Here is a 17,502-nt window from a genome sequence, read left to right as displayed (position 1 = left end):
CATTCTGTGCAAAAATTCTCATGACCTGTTGCAACTGCTGTCAGTTTCTATGGTTTCTGTTAAACAGAAGCTGGATGGCCATCTGTCGGGGGTGCTTTGATTTTGAGTTCCTGCATGGCAGGGGTTGAACTGGATTGCCCTTGAGATCTCTTCCAACTTTATGACTCTGTGATTCTATGACCTGCTCAAAAGGATATTATCTTGGATCTGGGAATTAAAATTAAATTATGTCCATTTCTTCTGAGACAAGCTGTGACTGTAAATGCACCGTTTCACATTTGCCTTTGTAGAAATGTTTCTTAACGCACTGTTTCACTACTGTTCCCATCATGTATAATGATGGATGGAATAGTAAACTTGGTTGCACTTTGTACCTTTTGGAGAGGAAGATTGCATGATGCTTATGCTGAGCCTCTTTCACTCTAGTGTTCTCTTTTTAAGTGGGTAAGTGTGGCTGTAGCAGCAACAGGATAACTTTTTGCAATGTATTTTTAAACATTCAGATGAAAGTAGGGGATGTGTCTCAGACTTAAGAGGCAGTGTTTGAATCAACACTTCCATATCAACCAACTTTGGAAATGATAAGGAATCTAGGGATTAGACTATCGCTTCAGTTCTGCTTTGTGGCAATTTCTGTACAGGGCTAGCTAGCCTGAGCAGTGAAGACTGGTAAAGTCAATTGATTTTTTTACAGGGGTATTGGGTCTTACTTAAAAGCATCCTCCATGTGGCTTCTGTCTCTGTTTCCTTCCAATGTATTACTGGTTAACGGCCCCTTGATCAATTCCTGCTTCTTAACAGTGGTTGCAGGAGAAACTATAATGACTGGTTTTCACTTAATTTTTATTTCTATTGCAAAATAACCCATATATTGACTAATTAAGAGGCAATTCATCAATAATGCCACTATATGCCCAACAGGAAGCAATTAGAAGAAAGAAATGTCAAGGAGAAAGCTTCTAATTATAGCTGCAGATAGGTTTTTACTGACAAGGGCTTACTCCTGAGCAAACATATCAGGAACAGACACAGCTGATAAGATATTAAGTGCTATGTAGAACTATTATTTTAATGTGAAATTCATGAAATATGAACATTTTTAGGCTGAATGTGACCGTGGACATAACACTTCCTTTATCTTTTTGGACTTAGACACAGTGAGATATTGTCATACTTTTACAAAAGAACTATCTTACAGACTATAAGGAAATTTTAAGCACAGTAGTTTAGTTAAAAGGCTGTTTAACACATTGAATTTCCAGTTGACTGTGGGAAAACAATCAAATCAGCAGTCCAAAGGCTATCAGTATAGAAGCATTAATAAATAAATAGAAAATACTAAGGGCCTCAAATATGGAAGGCAATTGTTCCACTTCTCTCTTTTAGTGAAAGGAACAAAGTGGGAATACGTCCTTTTCTAGCACAGGATTGTGACATGCAGCTTTATCTATAAATACAGTAACTGCAGACAGAACTAAGCATACGAAACCCAGTATCACAGTGACTGCTGCAATTTAGATAAGACAACAGTTAATTTAGCTATTTTTTCCTTTAGTAATATTTGTGCTTTAACCATTTACAACTTCTGTGCTGTTCTTTGTTAGTATTTCAAAATAGCTTGCATATGCCGGGTCATTTTCTAATACTACTACTTCTTAAAAGAAATCTATATTTAAACTTTTTTGCAAATATTAAAAGTATTATGAAGGGGAGCAATGACCTTATTTAAAATTCTGTTTTTGCTGATTTTAATCTTTCTTTTGATTGAAATTGTTTCATAAAGGTAGTTTCCAGCCCAAATTTCCATTGTTTGTTTTGTTTGGTGTGAGTGACTTACATGGCAAAAAAAAAAAAAATATATATGAAAATGATTCAAATATCTCAAGTAGTAACATATATCAACAGTAACGTGTCAGTGTCAAAAACTAATTGACGAAGTTTTTTTTAAAAAAATCAGAACCGAAAGCAAGTGAAAGAGCCAGGTAACACTTTAGAAGTCATACATTGGCAGCAAGGGAAGCGGTGGCTCAGTGTTTAAGACTCTGGCAGATCAGCAGTTCTAGACCAAAGTGCCGCATGACAGAGTGAGTTCCCATCACTAGTCCCAGCTTCTGCCAACCTAGCAGTTCGAAAGCATGGAAAGTACAAGTAGATAAATAGGTACCACTTCAGTGGGAAGGTAACAACATTCTGTGCAGTCATGCTGGCCACAGGATCACAGAGTTCACTGTAACAACGCTGGCTCTTTGGCTAAATAACAGAGATGAGCACTGCCTCCTATAGTTGGACATGACTTGACAATCATGTCAAAGGGGAAACTTTACCTTTATGTTGGCATCAGAATGACATTAATACAGGTGCTGGGCAAATCCACCTCAGGAGAACATTCCCTTCTGTGGAAAATCCCCTTTCCCCAATAGCCACCATCCCTGTGAACCTGTCAGAGACTAGAGGTTTAGTAGAAATCCTCAAGATTTGGAAAAACAAAACCTTGATGTGGAGACAGCAACTTGTTCAGCACCCTGGTCTCAAACCCTAGCTTTAAAAGTTAAAAACTGGCACTTCACAGATTGTAGACAGTAAATGTCATTACTAATTACAGTAGTTATTACCAAGCCGTTTTGCTCCCTGAGGCAGTGCAGCAACAGGAATCCTCCCCTGTGTGTGTTGTGTGCCTTCAAGTTGTTTACGGCAACCCCAAGGCAAATTTATCATGGGATTTTCTTGGCAAGATTGGTTTGGAGGAGGTTTGCCATTGCCTTCCCCTAAGGCTGAGAGCATGGGACTTGCTAAAGACTATCAGTCAAGGAATTGTATAGTTCTCCAAGTCAGCTTTTCCCCATTGTCATGGGAAGACTATACTGGCTTACTTCAAAAGCTGCAGAGTTCAAAGTGCTAAAATAGTTAGTACTCAGTGAATTTAGCAGGAGGGAAGAGAGAAGGGGACAGAATCTTGCCCTTCCTAGTAGGCTTAGACAAAAGCAAATGGCTGCAGCTTCTTAGCTCTGGAACAAAGTCTCTTGTGCTGTGTTACTCCAATTTGATTCTTGAGGTAACCAAAAGGAATAAACACATCCTATAAAAATCAGGAGAAAGGGAGGGCCCTGCCAGTTACCAGATCTTTGAGTTTGTTGAATTACAGCATCTCTGGAACTTTTCACTAATTTTCATCTGGAAAAATTTGGAGAGGATGTACCAGCATAATTCTGCTCAGTTCCCTGTGTCTCTCTCTAGGCCACCCTGTATCCTGTGCGGGGAAAGTAAAAAATTCTCCTATCCTTCATGTTATTGGCAGTAGATGCCAGTACTGACAAAGCTTTGCTCACTTCACATGACATGATCTGCCAAGCTGATGATGGTGATCACTGGTAGATGAGTGGGTATATAAGTGTTTGGTTGCCCACTTCTACCACCCCACTTGAGTGGCACTGTTAGATCTGGCTGCACTGGTCACATCTGAAGTGGTGTGTTTACACTGCAGAAGCCTGAGCTGCAAAAAACTAGATGCAGAAATCAGGCAGTCACAGCAACCCTTGGCACTGAGTGTGAAGCCCATTCACATCTGGAAACTTCTTCCCACACCCAAGTTGTTGTGTCTGCTTCTTTCTGGATTCTCACTTCCAGTAAACTAAATTCCCATCTATCCTTTTATTGGGTTTCCTGGAAATATTTTATCGTTTAATTATCCCCTTCTGCTATTGTCCGTCAGGCATTGAAAAATAAGACCAATCGAGGAAGAGAAATGTTCGTTGTTTGATTTAAATGTAGAGCCTAAACAACAACAACAAAACACAGAAGCTCTCCAGGATTTCAGGCAGAAATAAATCTTTTTAACCTGGACTTGAGGCCTGAAGACAGAACTTGGGATCTTCTGCAGCCATAACATGGGCTTTTACTACAGTGCTTCTCACAGTTCTAACCATAAAAACACAGCATTCTAAAGCCAACTGATAACACTCAGTTATACTCCATGTTGATACTTATAAATCTGGATTTTTTATTTGTTTCCCTAGGCCTTGTTCCCACTACATTTAAATCGGGCATGGTTCCCACTGAATCCGATTTTAGAAATCGGTTCAGAAAGGGGGGGCATGCTTTTTGACCATTTTTACACAATTAGCCCGGGTAAAAAAGACGCTGGTAAAATGGGGTGTTTTTTGGGCTGAATTGATTTATTTGGAGATCAGTCGATTCAGCCCAAGTCGGAACCAGGCGAATTCAAATCAGAATCGAATCTGTCCTAATTCCCACCGGCAGCCCAGCCCAGGGGGCTGCTGGCATGGCCCGGTCTGTCACTGGCCTCTCCTAGCCCCCGCCACTTGGCAACTCCTGAAGCGATTCCTGAAACCGGCACAAACATATTAGGAACTATGTTTTTTCTGAACCAGTTTCAGGAATCGGTTCAGGAAACGGATTTTCCAGTAAGTGGGAATGGGGCCTTAGAGAACAGAGACTCTGTGTTCTCATGTTGTTGTGATGGTGGTGGTGTATCTTCCAGTAATTTCCAACTAATGGTAACCCAGCCTAAAGCAAACCTATCATGGGGTTTTCTTGGCAAGATTTGTACAGAAGAGTTTTGCCATTGCCATCCTGAGGCTGAGAGAGTGTGACTTGCCCAAGGTTACCCAATGGGTTTCCATGGTTGAGCCAGGATCCAAATCTTGGCCTCCAGAATCACAGTCCAACACTCAAACCATTGCCCCACACTGACTCCCGTGGTCCCCAATACTCGTTTTTAAAAAAAAGATTAAAGAACTGTCTCTGCTTCTAGCGAAGAACAGGTGGGTTTTGTTTATTAAACCACATACCAAGAATGTAAAATATATGATTCTCCAGCTATTGCTAGATTGCAGTTTCCATCAGTCTTACTCAACACAGCAATTAATGAGGAGTGCTGGGAGCTGCAGTCCAATATCTGATGGTCCACATATTTCTGATACTTGTTGCACACCATCTCAGATTTGATCCTTGAAAAAGCATTTTAATGTGTGTTTCACTTCCATTCAGCTATTTAACTCTTCAAAGCCAAACTAATAATTATTAGTTATTTAATTATTATTAATGATAAATTACTCAAAGCCCATGGCCATTTTCCTAACAGATGCTATTCTGTTGCTGAGCATTTGAAAGCATAAATGCAGCAGCGGGTAACGAGGATGGTTAGAAAGAGTAAGGTAATGAAGACATAACTTGTGAGGATAGCCTTAACCGCATACTGTGTCTCAGGATCATCAAGGTTTCGCTTGCGGCGGCTCTCATAAATTACAGATAACCGGAAACCAGCAACTATTTGACCCTCACGCCAGCAATAGTAGATGCCTTTGTCATTCAACTGGGTGAAGCGAATGTGCAGATGGTTTCCATGGTCAATAAAGACCCTCATACTCTTATTGACTCCAGTGAGAAACCTAGTGAGGTACAGCCGAGTTGAATCTTTGTCCCAGGCCACAGCATGCTCTGGTCTGGCACCAGGGCAGGAAATTATCAAGCCACTGCCAAGGGATTGCCTGTGGTATTGCATAGGGATGTTGGAGACCCAGGGTTTTTCTCCAAGCTTTGAGATAACGTCAGAGATTGATGACTCTCCTTCACTGGAAGGTGTCTCCCCTCTACAAGGCACCGTGCAACTTCTGATAACAACCTCAGGCTTTCTAATCTGAATGACCTTTCGAAACCGCTTTGGGATTGACCCTGAGCCACAGGATGCCACCTCTTCTGAGGTTGTATGGTATCGTTTGAGCAAATGAAGACTCTTCACATAGCAAAGACCAATTCGCCGTTGCTCACCTCGGACATCACAGCGGTTGCATTTGGTCCAGTCCCAGAAGGCAGTGAAGACTTTGAAGTATTTTTCTTCCTGGTCTTGATGGGGGTGCTGATCCTTATCTGCAAAGGCAACAGCTATGCTTTTGGAAGCCTGTACATCAACATCATAGCCATAAAAGAAATCCCCTTTCTTCGTGCCACAGATATAGTGCCCTGAATCTTCCACTTGAACCCGGAAGACTATAAGACTGAACATCCTAATGCTGAAGCGTCGGAGCATGTCACTCCCTACCTTTATGTGGGTGGAGTCCACTACCAATGTGCCATCAAAGTCTGTCAAAACCTTTGTCTGCTCACTGCCCATGCTCTTCTGGAAATACCAAACTACAGATTTGATCTCCTCTGGCTTGCAGTTACAAGGCAACTCAAAGCTCATGTCAGCCAGGTAAGCAGCATTCTCAAACATCAGGAAAGCTGGGCAAGGTGTCTTCTTGAATATATCTTCCTTCTCCATAATAGAAAATGCATGGAAAACATCAATGGAACCAAAGAGAATCACAGCTGCAACCAACCCTGCTGTTAGATGGGTGTTCAGTACAGTTTCCATGTTCTATAGCAGTGGTTTTTAAACTTTTGTGGATTGGATTTCAACTCCCAGAAGCACCACACAGCTTGGCAAATTGTCAGTGATCCTGGGAACTAAAGTCCAAATTATCTGGAAGACCAAATGTTAAGAACCAATGTTCTATAGAACTTGGTTACAAGTTCTGGAATTCCACTTTGTAAGTTTATTATTGAAGAATGTTTTAATAACAGACCGTAAGTTGACTTAAAGTTCTCAGATTCCAAAGAACAAATATTTTACAGTATACCACTCTTCCCTCTGATTTTTCAAATACTTAGCATAGTAAACTTCATACTGTATGTGCATTCAGATATTATTTCATAAAGAACAAAGGCTGTTTCTAGAACTGTTTCTGTTTTTTCTCACAAGTTCTAGAATGCAGTCTATGCTCTCAGATGGTCAATATAGACAAGTAACTTCCTGCTGCCTTATACTGAGTAAGACAGTGTTTTGGGCATTATCGTTTTTGCACTTCCTACTTGACATCCTTTTAAGAAATGGCAGATTATAGTAATGAAGCCAAGGAACTTAATTACATTAAGAATTTGTTCCCGAGTTTTCCTGCTTTCCATTTTCCCTCAACCCCTTTTCCTTTTCCATGCTGTCTTTTTAGATTGTTAAACCTGAGCATAGGGACTATCTTCTTTCATATATGTGTGTGTGTGCTGGACCACTGCCTCATCAGCTTTCCTCCATTACATACCAACACCTACTATATTTAATGCAAATATATGAATTATCCCATCAATTTAGGAAGAAGATTCAGGTAGCAGCAGTGCTGCACCAAAGTGAAAATATTTGCATTTCTCTCTTGTCCCTGAATAGTCACTTGTGAATATTCTATTTTTACAATAAGTGCTGGGTACCTCATTTGCATTTGTAATACATGTATTTATTACATACAGTTTACTTCCAGCCACTTTCAAGATGAAACAGGGGAATGAAACTTCAGTCCCTGTGTCTGGAGAATCACAATACAATAGAGTCTGAAGGGATTGTAAGGGCCCTCTAGTCCAAGCCCCTGTCATGCAGGAATATAGAAATAACAGCTAAAGCACTCCCAAAAGATAACCATCCAACATTTGTGTAAAGACCTCCAAAGAAGGAAAGTCTATGATCCTCTGAGTCAGTCTATCCCACTGACTATCAGATCTTACAGTCAATAAGTTTTTCTTAATGTTCAGGTGAAATTCTTTTTCATGGACTACTCTCTGGAGAAGCAGAAAACATGTGCACTCCATCTTCTATGTGACATTTCTTCAGATATTTAAATATTACTGTCATATCACTTCTCAGTCTTCTCTCCAAGCTAAATGTACCCTGCTCCCTAAACCATTATTCACAGGGCTTGGTTCCCAGGCCTTTGACTTTTTTGGTTGCCCTCCTCTGAACATTTTTCTGCTTGTCAACATCCTTCTTGAAGTGTGGTACCCAGAACCAGAAACTGTACTCCACGTACAGTCTGACCATCTGGATGCTGTACTCCTTCCTGTTGTTGCAGTCTAGAATTGCATTGGCCTTTTTGGTCACATGACACTGTTGATTCAATATTTAGTGTGTGATCTACTGAGGCGCTTAAAGCCTTTTCACATGTACTGTTATCAAGACATCTGTCACCCATCATCCTATATGTGTGCATATCATTTTTCTTACCTAAATCTAGCAACCTACATTTACTTCGATTAGTTTATTTTGTTAATTTTGGCCCATCTCACCAAGCTACCCCATATAATTTGTCATCATCTGCAGATTTGATATGCATGTCTTCATTCTATCATCCAAGTCATTATAAAGATGTTGAACAACATCAGGAATACACAAGAGCCCTGTGGCACCCCACTGATCACATGCCTTCATGATGAAGAACTGGCGAATACTCTTTGGGTAGCACAATCTAGCACACATTGTGTGCATGAATATAATGAGACTTTGTCAAATGCCTTACTGAAATCAAAATAGGCTACATACAAAGCATTCCTCTGATTTATCAAGCTTGTAACTCTATGGGGGAAAGAAGAAGAATGATTAATCTAGTATGACTCATTTTTAAGAAACCAATGCTGGCTTTTAGTAACCACAGCATTAAGTGTTCAGAGACTGTTTAATGATCTGTTCTGGAATCTTTCTTGCTGCTGACATCAAGCTGCCTGGTCAGTTGTAGCTTCTGTCTTTTTTCCCTTTTGAAAATAGGAACAATATTTGCTCTCCTCTAGTCTCTCTGAGACTTCTCTTGGTCTCCCAGTATTCTCAGATTATCAACATTAGCTTTGATTCAGTTCACCAACCCTGGAGATTGACTTATAGCAAATTGCCCTACAAGTTAACTAATTGTAAAAATATGTATAGAATACTGTGTTAACTTGGTTTCTGTGGAGAAATAAGGTAATTCAGGAGGCAAATATTATGACTTGAGGAAAAGTGCAGCTAAGTGCAGAAAGAAGAGTTGGACAGGGTTAGGCTGCTTGGAGGGGTGGTTTTGGAGGAGAAACTACCATTATCAAGATGGATGCAATACAAATGTGCACCACTGTAAATGGGAAGACAGCAAAATAGATAGGCAGGGGAAACTAGTTTAGTAGGTCTCATTTACAGGTGAAGCTAATGCCTGCCCTGCCTTGATCATCCCACTGCTACCACTGCCTGGCCTTCTTGGCAAACACATCTCAGATTTCACTGCTTTATCTACAACTTCCACAACTATGATCTACAGTGAAAGACAACACTTCTGTCTCTTCTCAGAGGGATGAAGGAAGTCACAGGTGAAGAAAAAGGTTAGCTGTACTGGTAATACTTGATGCTGAACCTCCCTCATACTGAGACACTCCCACTTATAGGTGTCAAAACTTGAAGCAAGGCATGATAGTAAGAAATGTTCTGTTTGTAGTACAAACATCTCGAGAAGTGAAATAAAGTAGCCAGGAAGTTGGCAACTGAAGCTTTCCAAACCCTTCTACCTGCATTTATTCCAGTATAAAATAAAAAAAGTATTCTATTTTTATTTTTGCATTGCCTGTCTCTGAAAAAGAGTTATCTGATTTCCAAATGCTCATTTACCAAATTTTCATTGGTCTGTTGCTGTTGCAAGCATTTAAAAATACAGAAGTGAGGCACCAATATCCTATGGCTATCATTATGAACCTCTGGCAGCAAAATACCCAACTTAGGCGGGGTACATATCTCCGCTTTGCGGTGCTCTGCCGCCGCCGCCAGTAGGTCCGCAGGGGAGCCGGAGCCTTCACACGGCCCGACTCCCGCGCGGACCGAAAAAGAAGCTCCAAAATGGAGCTTCTTTTTCCGTCGCGTTTGCGACGTAGCGAGGCGCCAGGGGCGCACTCGCTACGTCACAAGGGATGCGACGCGTACGGACGCTCAGCGTCCGATACGCAAAGCTGGCACCGGCCATGTAGAAGGGCCAGCGCCATCTTGTACGGACGGAGTCCGTACTAGGCCCAGGGGCGTCTAAAAGAGACGCCCCTTTTTTAAAATGGGACGTCCTCCGGACGTCCCAAATGGCAGTTTAGAAAGCCCCTTAATTTCCATTTTTTAAAAGGTGTGGAGGCTGCTATGGCTCAAACCTGTGTTAACATTTGAGTCTGACTTGAAATCCTTCTCTCTCATCCCAGATGTAAAGAACTAATTATGACTACCCATTGGTCATGGAAAGACTACTACATATGTGCAAAGGAAACTTCATTTGAAAGTTTCTACTGCAGTGAGATTTTAAAAAACAGTTTTTTGGACATCTCATGCATCCTAGTTAAAGCGGAAATTCTAGAGCAAATGTGCTATACACATAGGTAGAAGTAATTCATTTTATAACAAGTATTTGCCTTAATAATTGTGGCTGAAATTCACTACCCTTCAGGAGAATGGGGAAAGATTTCCTGCTTGTTACTCTTTGTTGGTTGAGGACACATGGGTGGCCGCCTTGTGCAGCTGTGGAATGTCTTTTTCATTTTCTCAGGCCCCATTCCCACTGGGCATATAAAGCAACGTATCTGGCTGCGATTTTGACTTGGATCTTTTTTCCGAGTCGTATTCGAATCTGGTCCCTCGTTTCTATTATGAAAGGGTGCAAATGGACTCAGGGGTTTTTTGACCCATGTTTTCATTCCCACTGAAATTTTCTCGGTTGTAATTTGAAGCAGACTTTTTTGCTCCCCGTTCCCATTGCCCTTCCGGAACCTCTTTTTTTAAAGCAGCTGTCAATCAAGCGCCTAGGCGCTTGACGTGACAGCCAATTAATCGCTTATGCGCTTTTCCCCTCTGGGAATGGGAGAAAGAGCCTCTATTCCCCAAAGTCTCTTTGCCCCCAAAGCTCTCCTGTGTCTTCCCTGAGTCCCTCTGGGAAAGGAGCCTCTATTCCCCCAAGTCCCTTTGCCTCCCAGGCTCTCCTGTGTCTTCTCGGAGTCCCTCTAGGAATGGGAGAAGGAGGCTCCATCCCCCCCAAGTCCCTTTGCCTCCCAGGCTCTCCTGTGTCTTCCCAGAGCCCTTCTGGGAAAGGGAGAAGGAGCCTCCATCCCTTCAAGTCCCTTTGCCTCCCCCATTGCTCCCTGGGCTGTTTGGGGGGGGGCGATCGAGCAGGCATGTAAAAAAAAAGAAAAAATAATAGTTAAAAATGGTGTTATGGTTATCAAAGCTTTAATTCAAACGCAGCCCCAACTCAGAGGACATAAAGCCTGGCACGCCTTGGTTCTCCTCATCTCTTCATCAGGCGAGAAATTAAAAGAAGTTGGTGCCCCAGGATTTGCTAAGACTAGGGTTTCTATTATTCCTAACTGCAGGGCACATATGGACTCCCACTCCATGTAATACACCAAGGAGAGAAAGAATAACATGTGAACCCTGGGTCATATACTTTTCTCTTTCTCAGTACCTCTGAAATCAAAACCTACTATCCCTCTCCAGCCCTTTTCAAACCCATTTGCACAAAGGACCAAATCACACACCAGCGCTTCCAGTTATAGGCATGAGTTCAGGAGGAATTGATCCAATCCACTTAATTGTCTCAATGTTTCCTTGTGAACACTCCGGACCAAATTTGAAGGATTTCCTACCACTTAGTGTAGACAAACATGTATGTAGGGGGTCCTTCCATGTACTGCCAGTTAACCTGTTTGTAAACCAGATCTCACCTGAACTTAGAAGCTAAGCAGGGTCAGCGCCTCTCCCAGGAGTTTCCACCTAAATGCTTTGGGATCGCTCTGGGTTATCTAGGATGTTCTTAAAATATAATAACAAGGCCAACATCTGCTAAAAGGTAAGATAGACACCAGCAGATGATGGCAAAGCCCTACTGGCACTGCTGCAGTTACTGGCTTCAGGGTCCCTCTGGGGAGAAAGGTGGGATATAAATGAAATAAATGAATAAATTAAAATAATTAAAATAAATCCAAGGCCAAAGCCATCCAATGGGATCCTTGTGGCCGCTCTGCAGGCATTTCTCATCATCTAGCAAATACAAGTGTGCATTAGCCTACTCAATTTCCACCTGACTGCCAGGAAGGGTTGCCAGGTTCTGGATACTTCAGGTCACCCCAAGGGAGGAAGGGGAAGGTATGAAGCTGGCTGGGGAAACACAGTTAGTACTCTGCAAACTCTGACCAGGAGAGTTGCCTCTGCAGCCCCAGGTCTCCTCAAGACCCAGCGCCCAGGAAGGCAAATGATCCATGTCTCTGCACTGTTTTTAATATCAGAGAGAGTATGAGTCTGATCTACTGGCTCCTATACTCATGCTCAAGTCCTACTTGGGGGTCTCTGGGTAGCAGGAGGCTGAATCAGACAGGTCTCATCCAGCTGGGCTCCTGTCTTGCTTTGGGATGAACCCGCTGTTCCTAACTGTTGATACAGAATGAGCCCATGGACATAATGGGATCACGTTGTACAAACCTCCGGGCTGACATCAGGATTCCCAGTTGGGGGGGGGGGGGGCGGAGAACAAGCATCAAGAGATATTGCCAGGATTTGCAAACCTCTTCCTGCATTCTTTCATAATACACGCAGCTTCAGGGGATGCCTGCAGATACATACCCAGCTCGAAACCCCCTGCTCTTCCCTTTCCAGAGTGGGCAGCTGTCCCTCAACATGTTGCTCTTCTACTGAGACCAGTTCGATGCTCCCGAGCCTTGGGGTCCCTGGGAACATGGGACTGGTTCACACATATAGATCCAGGGAAGTCAAGGGATGCACAGAGCCTGTAGAAGGGTTCCTTCAGCAAATGTTCACTCAACATTACAAGTCATAAGAGACAAAAAGTCATGGGAGAACCAAAACATCATGTTAAAGAAGGAATGCTTCAATACAAAAGTGATGCTTTTTTGCAGACAAGGAGGCAGGCACACTTTGGTTTCCAAAGCCAGAACCTGTGGGTTCTCACAGCTTCCCCCAACTCAAAGCTACACATTACCCTGCTGCCCCTTGGTGACTCCTGGCTGCTGGGCAATAGCAGCGTCCCTCTGCCCACAGTGGCCCTCATATAGCTACAAAGTGGAGTGAACAAGCTGCCTTCACCATTCATCTAACACCATCAGGAGGAGAGGAGCTACCAAGACCAGTCTTACAAAGAAAACCAAATATTTAAGAGCAGCGTCCAGGAGGGAAGCAGTCCACATATTTCAAGCATACATGAAAACAAGGTAAGGAGGGCACAGAAGGAAAGCCTCTGGCATCTGCAGGCGCAGCAGCACATCGGAACTGCTCCAGGCCTTCTGCATGCATTCAAGGCCGAGGTCTCCCCAATTTGCACTCAATCTGGGGCAGTTTGGAAACTGCAAGCCTGATCACAGGTCATCTTTCACCCAGAACACTGGCCTGAGTCTGGCCCCAACAGTACAATACCAATTTTCATTAAATAAAGTTACCCTAGGCAAATAAGCTTCTAAATTTTGTTAACTAAAAATAAAACAATCCACTCTTCCATCCAGCTTCACAGTGCGTCTCTTGGAGAGCTTCCTGATGTGGTGTCGTCATTGCTGTGTGGGGAAAAGGTGTACAAGGAGACATTTAGTTCAAAGGGGTTCAAGCTCTCTAACTCTTAAAAGATAATATCTCCTTATTGCAATGTCCCCTCTCAAATAGGCTCTTGATTTTCCAGTCACTTTTCAAAAATGCCTTTCCTGAGACTAAAATGGCCTAAGGGAAGGGGGGAGGCTATAAATATGGTAAAACGCTCCCACACCCTCTCTAGAAGTCATTTAGGCAAACATGATTTCCAATTTTTTGTTTTGCAAAGTTATGCAGCCCTCCAAGGTCCCCTAGAAGGCAAATGCAGCTCCCTGCCTTGAACAGCTGCCCACCTCAGCCTAAAGAAGGAACAAGACCCAACCCAATCTCCTAGAAAATTCTGCTCAGCAGAGACCAAGGACACCTAGCACTGTATCTCTCAGAGAAATATGGACTGACTTGCTCCTGGACTCACCTTGCCCTTGTTCTGGACTGGGATGTACAGCTTGAACTCAGCAGGCAGCTCATCCTCAGAGTAGAGCCTGTCAGAGAAGTAAATTCTGCGGATGCGACAGTTTGCGTGGATCTGAAAAGGCAACCGGGAGCTGTCAGAGCCTGGGAACATGTGCCCAACCAGCATGTGCCCTGCCACTAAGCAATGGCACCCCTTCCATACCCTGGCAGTCCTGGCGACGCAGCCTTCCTGAAGATGAAAAAGGAGAACTTCCTCCTCTTTAAAAGGCAGCCATCCCTGGAGTACCTCTTAAGAGTTCTGCCCACTCAAATAACTGGTAGTAGACCTATCACCTGTACCCTTTTAATTACATTTAAATCTTGATCTCTATTGTTGGTACTTTTAAAATACTACAAAGAACCTTAACATAACTTTCAACGCAACGATCAAAATCTATTATGAAAAGAAAGGATTCCTATATTTATGATGGGAGTGTAATGTACCAGATGCACAGAAACTTCAGGCTAAACGTGTACATCCTTGGCAAGCAGGCCCACTGTTCAAAGTAAAGGAATACTCCTAGACTGACTGCTACTTGTAGGCCGGGGATGCCCAACCCAGCTATGTCTACTGATCTCTTTTGGATTACCAGAAGGTCCCAACAGTCTCCACCACTGCCTACTGTGAATGTAGAGGAGAGAAGGCCTTCCCATGGCACTTTGTCCCCAGAGAAACTTTCCATGCTAGCGGCTGGAGGATCTCTTTACCTGGACCCGCAGTGTCTCAATGTAGTTGGTCCCGTAGGCTCGTCGTGTGAAATCTGACAGGTTGAACTGAATCTGGTTCCAGCCGTCATCCAGGCGCATGGGCATGGTGCAGATGAACGGCTTGACACGAGTGGTGCTCTGGTAGTTGCTGGCACGGAACCGTCGTCGAACATTTTTATCATCCAGCACCTGGCAAGGAATTATGCACTCAAAAGAGAAGCCAACCTGCCTCGTGCCAAAGCGCAGGCTGTTGCTCCTCACCCATCCAGGACAACCAGAAGTGTGACTGCCAAAAACTGAGCTGCTCTCCCTCTCAAGGCAGAAGACAAGTCAGTCTGGCAGGGACTTGATTTGGGAGCTGGGGAGGGACTGGATGAGAACAACAAAGCTGGACCTCAGAGGCAATGGGGGGGCTCTGAGCAAGTTAAAGCTCAATGACAGCAGGCCTCCCTCATAGCCTTGTACAGCAGTCCCACTCTGGAAAGCTTGGTTAGCTCTGGGCACGCACCTGCACTTCAAAGGTAAAGTATTTCTTCAAATTCTTGATTATCATCACCAGGAAGGGCAGCTTGATCCCCAATGTCTTCTTCGGGTCAGCCGGACACGTAATGTATGTGGTGCTGCAGGGGGAGAGAAGCATATTTGAAGCTGCACTTTTGGCCGCTACCACAATGGTTTCCCCTACAATGATGTGGTTTTGCTAGCTTAGCATCACAGAACTAGAAGAGACGCCAAGGGCCATCCAGTCCAATCCCATTCTGCCATGCAGGAAGACACAGTCAAACCATTCCCTGTGACAGATGGGCACATCAAGCCTCTGTTTAAAAACAGAAGGAGATTCCACCACCCTCCATTGAGGCAGCAGCGTCTTCCACTGTCAAAACAGCTCTTACTGTCAGGAAGTTCTTCCTAATGTTGAGCTGGAATCTCCGAAGCAGAAAACCCTACTTTCTGGAAGCAAAGTTGGTGGTGTGGAGGAGAGGAGCTAGGCTCAGACCACCAACTCCTGCTCTCCCCGCCACCAATCCCCAGAAATAGCAATGGCAAATACATTACTATACCAGTGAACCAGCACACTCCAAGCGGTTTACAATCTGTAAGCCAACTGCCCCCAACAAGCTGGGAACTCATTTTAGTGACCTAAGGAAGGCCGGAAGACTGAGTGGACCTTGGAGCCCTGCCTGGGATCAAACTCACAACCTTGAGGCTGCAGGACCAACTCTCCAAGTGCTGCCAGTGACCCTTTCCTTACCTGACATTGGTTCCTTCAATCTCCAGCACCAGCGATTGGATGTCGTTATCTGTGATCCGCTTGATATGGCCATTCCGCACCTGGAAAGGGAAAAGGTAAGAGGAAACACACCGTCATTCCCTGAAACCCAGACTGTGTTGCTTCAAGGCTCGTTTGGAAACGCTGCCAGGAAGAAAGTGCTCCAACAAACTGCAATGTGCCAACTGGGAATGAATGCAGCATTGCAAGAGACCAAGCCAGGTCTGGCCAAAGGAGCCCAAATTATCCCCAAATAATGATTTCTCAAATGGTCAGCCTTTAACTGCTAATTCTGCTGCCAAGTCTATCTAAGTCTCTGGATGAAGAGAAGGGAAAATGGTACGGGGATCAAGAAAAGGAGGGATGGTGGCTCCTCCAGGGCTGTATGTCAGAAACAATCCAGTTTGACACTGTTTTAACTGGCACAAAATGCTGGGGATTGTAGTTGATTATGGCCCCAGAGCAGAGCAGAGCTCTGAAGAAAACAACTGCAACTCCCAGCATTGAGCCAAGGCAGTTAAAACAGTGTCAAACTGGAGCAGAGTGAACAACAACAGCACAATATTGTATGACACAGCTACTAACTCCATAGCTTCCCTAGGAGGAGTAGGAGGAGGACTCCAAATCCCATCAGCCAGCAAAGCCAGGGGCAAGGAATGCTAGGAGCTGCAGTCCACCAATATCCTGGAGGTGAAAAATGGCTCTTGGAAGGGTTTTTTTAGGGGGAGATTTTTCCTGTTACTGTCCAAGAGTCTGAGGAAGAAAGAGGAGCTGCTGTTGTTGTTGGTATTGTGTGCCTTCGTCTCCGACTTGTGGCAACCTGAAGGCAAACCTATTTCCTTGGCAAGATTTCTTCAGAGGTGGTTTGACATTGCCTCCCTCTGAGGCTGAGAGAGCGTGACCCTTTCCCCTATTCTCAGCTACGTCACTTTCATCCTTGTCATCATTTACCATCAAAGTCTTTCCTGACTTACGGTGAAAACCCTATCATAGATTTCAGGGGAAGTTTTGGTTTGGCCTTTGCCTTCTCCTTGAGGAGGCTGAGAGAGCGTGACCTTTTCCCTCTTCTCAGCTACTATGTTGGTTGCGTTGTTGTGTGCCTTCAAAGCCCTTTATGATTCATGGCAGAAAACCCTGTCAGGGGGAGGGGGGCTTTTTCTTGGGGGGGTGCGTTCAAAGGAGGCTGAGAGAGCGTGGCCCTATTATCTCCCTATTCTCAGCTACGTCACTTTCATTGTGGTCATTATTTACCTCCAAAGTCCTTTCTGACTTAGAGCAACAGGGTTTCCTTGGCAGGATATGTTCAGAAGAGGGTTGGCCTCTCTCTCGTTTTGCCTCCCCCTGAGGAGGCTGAGAGAGCGTGGCCCTATGGTTCCCCTATTCTTGTGTTGCTGTTGTCGCTGCTGCTGTGCGCCTTCAAAGTCCCCGGTCTGCCACAGGGTCTCCTTGGCGAGGCTTGTTCAGGGGAGGCTTTGCCTTTGCCATGACCTTCCCCTGAGAGGCTGAGAGAGCGAGACCCTGTTGCCTCCCTATTCAGAGGAGGCTTTGCCTTGGCCCTGGCCTTCCCTGGGGCCCTTTGGGGGGCCACACTCTCTCAGCCTCAGGCCCACTTCCCTTCCCTTCCCTTGCACTTCCCTTCGACTTCCACTTCCCTTTCACTGCACTTCCCTTCTACTTC

The 17,502-nt window shown here is 44.2% G+C and overlaps 2 protein-coding genes across 2 annotated transcripts in view; both read right to left on the bottom strand.

The window, feature by feature from the left end:
- Positions 1 to 4,849: 4,849 nt before the first annotated feature.
- Positions 4,850 to 6,373, bottom strand: FAM187A (family with sequence similarity 187 member A). The gene has a single exon (XM_042473622.1). It carries the CDS (start codon positions 6,371 to 6,373, stop codon positions 5,105 to 5,107), a length of 1,269 nt encoding a protein of 422 aa, XP_042329556.1. The 3' UTR covers positions 4,850 to 5,104.
- Positions 6,374 to 11,015: 4,642 nt separating this feature from the next.
- The window catches only part of LOC121935509 (cilia- and flagella-associated protein 20), a 6,876-nt gene continuing 389 nt past the window's right edge, over positions 11,016 to 17,502 (bottom strand). Inside the window, exons 2-6 of the mRNA XM_042477105.1 lie at positions 15,807 to 15,886; positions 15,063 to 15,174; positions 14,555 to 14,743; positions 13,809 to 13,919; positions 11,016 to 13,362 (exon numbers count right to left, since the gene is read on the bottom strand). Of these exons, the coding sequence (XP_042333039.1) occupies positions 13,357 to 13,362; positions 13,809 to 13,919; positions 14,555 to 14,743; positions 15,063 to 15,174; positions 15,807 to 15,886 (498 nt within the window). The 3' untranslated portion in view covers positions 11,016 to 13,356. The remainder of the gene's footprint in view (positions 13,363 to 13,808; positions 13,920 to 14,554; positions 14,744 to 15,062; positions 15,175 to 15,806; positions 15,887 to 17,502) is intronic.

Source organism: Sceloporus undulatus, chromosome 6 (assembly GCF_019175285.1).
Source record: "Sceloporus undulatus isolate JIND9_A2432 ecotype Alabama chromosome 6, SceUnd_v1.1, whole genome shotgun sequence".
Classification (NCBI taxonomy): Eukaryota; Metazoa; Chordata; class Lepidosauria; order Squamata; family Phrynosomatidae; genus Sceloporus; species Sceloporus undulatus.
The sequence above is the reverse complement of the archived record's forward strand: the minus strand, read 5'-3'. Positions and strand labels throughout refer to the sequence as shown.